Source organism: Palaemon carinicauda, chromosome 37 (genome assembly GCF_036898095.1).
Source record: "Palaemon carinicauda isolate YSFRI2023 chromosome 37, ASM3689809v2, whole genome shotgun sequence".
NCBI classification, from domain to species: domain Eukaryota; kingdom Metazoa; phylum Arthropoda; class Malacostraca; order Decapoda; family Palaemonidae; genus Palaemon; species Palaemon carinicauda.
This window is the reverse complement of record NC_090761.1, coordinates 73,349,779-73,357,693: the sequence shown is the minus strand read 5'-3', so window position 1 is coordinate 73,357,693 and position 7,915 is coordinate 73,349,779. Positions and strand designations below refer to the sequence as shown.

General features: G+C 32.7%; 1 protein-coding gene across 1 annotated transcript in view; it reads right to left on the bottom strand.

The window, feature by feature from the left end:
• The window catches only part of LOC137629803 (cuticle protein 19.8-like), a 5,709-nt gene extending 715 nt beyond the window's left edge, over nucleotides 1-4,994 (bottom strand). The window contains exons 1-3 of the mRNA XM_068361448.1: nucleotides 4,860-4,994; nucleotides 4,277-4,372; nucleotides 3,890-4,138 (exon numbers count right to left, since the gene is read on the bottom strand). Coding sequence (XP_068217549.1) covers nucleotides 3,890-4,138; nucleotides 4,277-4,372; nucleotides 4,860-4,952 — 438 coding nt within the window. The 5' untranslated portion in view covers nucleotides 4,953-4,994. The remainder of the gene's footprint in view (nucleotides 1-3,889; nucleotides 4,139-4,276; nucleotides 4,373-4,859) is intronic.
• Nucleotides 4,995-7,915: the final 2,921 nt, after the last annotated feature.

Here is a 7,915-nt window from a genome sequence, read left to right as displayed (position 1 = left end):
TCTAGTTTAATATCTTAAAGAAAAGGCTCACCAGACTGAAATATAAGCTTTTCATTCGAGAATTTGCTGCAAATTATTACATTCTTAAACATAAATCAGGCTATCTAGGTAAAAGTGCAGCTGTGAATATTTATTAAAATTAATTACTCCTATTGTTTGAAAGAACAATACCATCGCAGGAGAAATTGTAATGTTTTTTACTTGTTATTTTGCGAAACGAAATATAACCCAAACTAGAAGGAAAGTTCCTAGAATTTATAAATCCTGTTATTTTACAAAGTTATCTGTTGAACTTATTGCTTATCTGTGTTTAATAGTATGGTACGCTGCTAACCTATAAATAATTGTTTATTAGTTATATTTTTGTAATAAAAAGGGAGTAAACTTCCTCACTTTTAGAGCCATGGTGTTCTAACAGCTGGAGAGAAGGAACTGAATGCTGTGGTTGTCTGACAATAGTCTTATATACAATATAATGTAGGCCATCAGACAGAGCCACGCCTTCAGTCTAACTCTCACTTGATATAGCTTCCAAAACAAAATTGCAGATGGTCATATTTTCTTTAAGGAATGACATAATCCAAAAAAAAAAAAAGAGAATGCGAATATTGCCGGAGAAAGACTTATTCAATCAACGAAGTGACCTGGCCACTTGGGTTAACCAAGGTCATCCCCTAGGCTGTGATTTCATGCAAATAAGGGAAACTTTTACACTTCATTCAACTATTAGTGAAAAAAAAAACGACTTTATCTGAAAATATATATTGTACATAGACTTTTATCAAAGAATATTTTTTATTTCCAAACTTATGTGTTTGAGGTCAGTGTTCTTTTATTCATTTGTTATTTTCAATATCTGTGGTTTGATTATTCAAATCTTTAAAATAGTTTTAACCTTATGTATTTTATTTTTCCAAAAAGTCCCTTCTAGCTTATTATTTCATCTGTAGGATATACAAAACAACAGATAAATCCATAAGATTATGTCAGATAAAGATTTGAAGTTAAAAAAAAAAACATATTTCTGTATAATAAAGTTATAAGTATTTCCAATTATCATTTGGTATGGTAAAATGATGGTCTATTGACAATTCAGTACCTAGGTAAACCGTTGTAGCTCCTAGGGGAGTCTCCTTATTATAATATATATAAGTATACCAGAAGGATGGTCCTTCATACCATTTTAGGCTTGTACGTAGTCACCATTTTTTTTTCCGCCTTAAGTTGGAAAGAGGTTATGTTTAACACCCTGTTTGTGTGTTTGTTTGTGTGTGTGTTTGTGTTTGTTTGTGAAGAGGTTCCTGGCCACAATTTTAATTGTAGAGTAATAAAAATTACAGGGATACACTGTTATGTAAACAGCTGGAAATTATCACATTTTGGAAGGTCAAGGTCACGGTCAAGTAAAATGCCCAATTAATGTAATCGGCTATAAATTTGGACATCATTGTCACAGAGACTATAAACTTGGTTCATAGTTGAGTGTACGAAAATCCACTCCAATTAATACATATTAAGGTCAAAGGTCAGGGTCAAGCAAAAGGTGAAAAAAAGCTGCCACGGCGGAAGTCTGGGCTCTACTGAGTGCCTCTCTAGTTTATCACTTGATTAGTAACCCATGGAATTATTAATATATCTTAATCTAATCACAATTTTCTATCGTTATGTTATAATAGGACAAATTTATATAAAATTAATAATGTATATCAAGTTTTCATATTTTACATGCTTGATACTTTTTGAGTTCAGTTGATATAAAGCTTCCATTGCACGAACGTAGAAAAATTAACAGGCCTACGAGGAGTCATCTACACATTTAACTACCAACATTTCTCACCAAATTTTTTTTTCCTGGCTATATTTCTATACCTTTTCATTCACATCACTTTGGTAATTCATATGGTCAGCCTTGATTTTCTTAAATTACTCCTAAAATATATTCTTTTCAGAAAACATATCAACATGAGACCAAGTTCCCAAGAATTCTTTTTAATGTAATCAACTGTTTTAGTTATTGATACTGAATTTATTTTTTCACTTATACCATACCAATTACTTCCTTAAGACTTTAATGTTTCTGATGGTATACAGTCATCAAGAAGGAAAAAGGCACTATTGTCAGTTTTTTCTTCTCTTGCCATCTCCTTTTCTCACCATCTCCTCTCTCCACCTTACCTGCAAAAGAGACGATGTACGGAGTTTATGGCTAAATCTCAAGTGTTAGCTGACAACCACTTAGTGATTCGCTGCTTAGTTGAACAGAGGGCTTCTCAATTCTAGGAAAATACCCATTTGTTTCTCCTCTCCTGGTTCGTGACTTGAAACGGGTCTTCAGCCAGTCATTTGAGTACTAACACCTGAGAGAGAGAGAGAGAGAGAGAGAGAGAGAGAGAGAGAGAGAGAGAGAGAGAGAGAGAGATGGCCTTATTGCCTTATTCTATGTTTGGGTCCCCCAGGTCCCTCAGTGTGAGGCACCTCGTATATCCACCAAAGAGTTGCTAATGCATCTTCCGGTGTATTTTGCATCTTCCAGTCTTGGATGGTCTGGGATGCATCTTAGGTATTTATCGAGCTTATTCTTAAACACATCTACGCTCACTCCTGATATGTTTCTTAGATGAGCTGGCATCGCATTAAATAGTCGTTGAATTATCGATGCTGGTGCGTAGTGGATTAATGTCCTGTGCGCCTTCCTTAGTTTTCCTGGTATAGTTTTTGGCAATATTAAGCTGAGATAGAGAGAGACATATTAACTGTTGAATAGTAGATATCTTTCCTTTAGGAGTAAACTTCCACAACCTTAACTGACGGACATATAGCTCATTAGAAGCAGTTAAACCCTATAGATACCCTGCCCTAGTCATTTACATCTCGCTAGTAATCATGCTCTTCCATGTTAATGGAACTTTTCCTTTCCTAGAAGTCTATCACAACAGTTTCAACCTTTTCTCAGCCTTACGCCTGTAGTAATTCAAAGCAATTAAACTTTTTCTATTTTTTCACAAATGTTTATTCACCTTAACTTTCTACTTCCTTTTTATGCTTGTTCGCACGATACTCACTCCACCTACCAAGAACTACATATATTTCAGGCGTCCAGGGTATTTGAGCTATTCTGGAAATAGGGCGAAAATAGAATAAGATAGTATTTATAGATGGAAGGTGGATAAAGATTATTTTTCATAATATTAAATTATATATATGTATGTATATGTATAAATATATACACACACATAAATATACATATATACACACACACACCCATATATATATATATATATATATATATATATATATATATATATATATATATATATATATATATAATATATATATATATATAATATATATATATATATATATATAATATATATATATATATATATATATATATATATATATATATATATGGTATAATGGCGTGTACTATATATAAATATATATATGGTATAATGGTGCGTTTGTATGTGTTTGTGTTGAGTATATTTACTCAGCAAAAACACACAAAACAAGGCATGAGTTCCAGTCTTATGATATCTTTATAAATCAACAGTGAAGCATCTTTTAATACAAAGAGAGAGAGAGAGAGAGAGAGAGAGAGAGAGAGAGAGAGAGAGAGAGAGAGAGAGAGAGAGAGATGGCTTGGTATAATTCGTTACATAACACAAAATCCTTGTTAAAGAGGGCTTAACAATAAACATTTAGTCTCTTACTGTCGTTTATTAGCTTAATATATACAATATAAATAACAACGGGATATTGTCTTTCATATGTAGCATTATTCGAACGTAGCCTTCATGAGATTCATCTTCAGGAATCGAATAGTGGTAGTCAAGATCTTAGGACGGTGTTGAGTCTGTAGATACTCATATCCTTAAGCGTATCCTACTTTTGGTGCAGGCTGGTATCCCTGGGTTGGCTGGTACTGGGGATACTGAGCTTCACCCTGGTAGCTGACTTCGGCCAAGTAACCAGAGTCGCCGTTAACTCCATAGTCCACCTTCTGGAGGCGACCGTCGGGAAGCTGTACGTAGTAGCTTCCCTGGGTGTCGTAGCCATTACGCCCTTCCTGGTGTCCGAAGTCGTTGCCGGAATAGTCGTCCTTCACGGCGTAGTTGAAGTTGTACTGAGCTGGACCCTGGAAATTTCAAGAAGTAGTTAGTCATCTTGATAGTCAAAATCATTCTATCAAATATTCACCACAAATTCTGCTTTATATGATATGTAAATATTTCTAAGCTTTGCTAGAATCTAAAGATGGAGACACTTTACTCACTGCAGGGGCTGGAGCATTATAAGATGGAGCAGGAGCATGGTAGGAAGGGACGGAGTCGGCTGAAGCTAGGGCAACAAGACCCAAAAGGAAGATTACCTGTGAATAGCAGATATCACGATCAATTATTTTATATGAAAGACTTGAGACATTAAGCTATTTACTTTTAGGTATAAAATATGATGAAAACCTCGCTGTGCCCCTGTTAATCCTGACGGAGACCGATTACTACACAACACGCAACGATGAGATATGATGATGACTGTCAATAACATTGTTTGAACAATTTGGATAACGTAAAGTATGTAATAACTAATATATCAACTCGTTTTATCTCGCCTAGTTTAACATGCATACTTATTTGACTCTCTCTGTTCTCTTCAGTAAAAAATTGCCCTAACTCAATAGAATTAATAATTTTTCCAAGTTAATAAACCATTAAGATTTCTCATGAAAATAAAAACGAAGAAATTACTACTTTCCACATGGTAATCTAATAAGCCCATACTTGTGTATCTGTTCTAGACTATACTATAAACGAAAAATAGATTTCTAGATATTTCTCCACAACAAAAATAATCCTAACTTTAAGAGACATGGTGTTCAATAAGCTGGGCAGAAGGAACTGAATGCTGTTGTTGGCAGCCCGTCGTCTTATATACAATTTAATGTAGGCCATCTGAAAACCAAAGCCACGCCTTCAACCAACCTCTCACCTGAGATAGCTTCCAATACAAAAGTGCAGATGGTCATAACTTGGTTTTCCTTTGACGGAATGACGTCATAAAAAAACAGGGAATGTGAAAAATGTCAGAGAAAGACTCCTTCAATTCACGTGGTGACCTGGTCTCCTGGGTTAACCAAAGTCATACCTCAGGTGATATCTTTGGATGTGTTCAGTATATCATTTACCATTTTCCAGTAACTTGGGTTTGTTTCTTGTATATGTCGAAATGGTTTGTCCGTATGCATTTCGTTATTCCCACAAAGATAATCAAACAGTTTTACTGAATTTGCAAAATATGAAATATTACAAAGGCATTAAAAGGAAAATCACGTATTTAAACAAATGATTAAAGGCCATATTAGAAAAGTCGATTATTCAAAAATAAATATTAAAGATCTTTTCAGAAAAATGATAAAACAGTTTTACCGAATTCGCTAAATATGAAATATTGCAAAGGTATTAAAAGGTAAATCTCGTATTTAAAAATAAATCATAAACACCATGTTAGAAAAAAAGGATTATTCCAAATAAATCATAAAGATCATGTCAGAAAAATCCAGAATTTGTAAAAAGAAATTATAAAGACTATGCCAGAAAAACCCCTTATCTAAAAATAAATCATAAAGATTATGTTAAAAGAGTCACCTAGTTGAAAAAACATTAAATTTTCACTATAATGAAGTGCATTCTTATATGATGTTATCTGTGAAAACGATTGTTTAAAAGCAATATGCTCTTTATTTATATAAATGTATACCTTGGGACCTGACTCTTGTTTTACTAGAAATTATCGAACTATACAAAATGATCGTACGTAACATCTTTGGATTCGGTTATAGTAGTTTATGATCTAGACATTCTAACAAATTTTTTTTTTCATAATTTCATCATTTGTAAAATCTCTACATATTCGATTATTCACATCTATTATATATTTGAAATTTTTTGTGTTCAATTCATTCAGACCATTCTATTCTGAAATTTTTCATGTTCTTATACTTTATCATCTTATTATCCTCCAAAGGTCATGCATTTTCCTAAAAATTTTCTCAATACTCATGTATGATATATCCTGGAAATGGGTTAATAAGATTTTCAATGAATAAATATATACATTTTCTCTCTCTCTCTCTCTCTCTCTCTCTCTCTCTCTCTCTCTCTCTCTCTCTCTCTCTCTCTCTCTCTCTCTCTCTCTGTATATATATATATATATATATATATATATATATATATATATATATATATATATATATATATTACTATATATCTACATCAATATATATATATATATATATATATATATATATATATTAATATATATCTATATCTATCTATATCTATATCTATATATATATATATATATATATATATATATATATATATATATATATATATTAGAAACTATATACATTTATAATATTTATGCAATGATTACACCATAACCAGTGGAAAACTCACTTGGCTAACCACAATCTTTGATATATGCAAAAATTGTGAATTAAAAAAAAAACATATTTATAGCTTTCCACTTTGTTATGTATGCGTGTTCAAAAGTATTGAGACTTTGTAAAAATTTATTAAGTTTAGACAACCAATTCTAAAACGTAGACTATAGTAAAAGCTCATTGTTTAAACGAATAAAATTTATTCTACCCTCCCGTCTTCTATTAACGTGATCTTTTCTAATATTTGTATAAGTACAGGTGCCTCTGTGGGAGGACTTTGCTTTGGCTTTTGGGGTGGAACATACTCCTGATTGGCTGCCCTGCCTGACATCGCTTAGATCCCTGTATCGTACGGTCATGTGATGTACCAGTCTACCACAGTACTTCTTCCCAGCAGCAAGGAGTCCTGGCGCAGTTAGATCGACAGTCCAAGATTTGTGAGGTGTCTATTATGCTTTTAGAAGGTCTATTTTATATATGATGGCACTAGGTTTTACAATAGATAGAAACACAGATAAGTTATCAATATAGATACTCACTTATGCCCGTCTGATATATCATATCAGTGAACAGGTGTTTGTGTTTGAGCAATCCTCAAGGACTTCCTCTCTCTGTTTTAACAATTTCATTGCTAATATAGTTTTGACATCCCTCACAATCCATACCACCTATTCAAGAATAAGATGAACAAATAGTTCAACTCTTTGTGGGAGAACATACAGCCTTGTAACACCTCTGCTACACTATACTCAGTTTTTTAATGACGCGCATATCTACTGACTCACACGGGTGCCCTTTTAGGTTGGAAAAGTTTCCTACTAGCTGATTGGTTGGTTAAAATACTTCTAACCAATCCGATAGTAGAACATTTTCCGAGCTAAAAAGGCACCCCTGAGAGTCACTGCAAATGCCGGTCATTAAAAAAAAAAAGAGTATACTAATCAATATTCAACCTGTAAACTGTTTCACTTTTTTTGGTATCGCTCTTGCATATCCCCTGAAGAATCTTGATTTCAATTTTATTGAGGAGTCAATATTTGTTGAAAAAATATGAAAGTTTATGAAAACTAAAGGTTAAATAAAGCTTCAAATCCACAGAAGATTTATAATAATCCATTTTCACCTGTTTTGTTATTATGATTATAACCGAATTAAGGATAAAGCTTTATATACTTTCTTAATATAGGAATTATGGGGTGAATGAAGATAAGAAACCTGTGTTATTCGGGAAACTAGATATATTAAAAGACAACAGAAACACATAAAGGCCTTATACGTATATGTATGCACATATATGCGTTACTTTTAGAAGATTTAAGTAACGAGCTTGAAAAAGTCGTAAGTTTCGATGAATGAATTTGGATACAGACAATACCAACTTTCTTACTATATTTTATTTGTGAATCGATTACATTCGAAATAAATTAGAACAACATGACTTATTAGAAATAAAATATCTCATAACAGCCT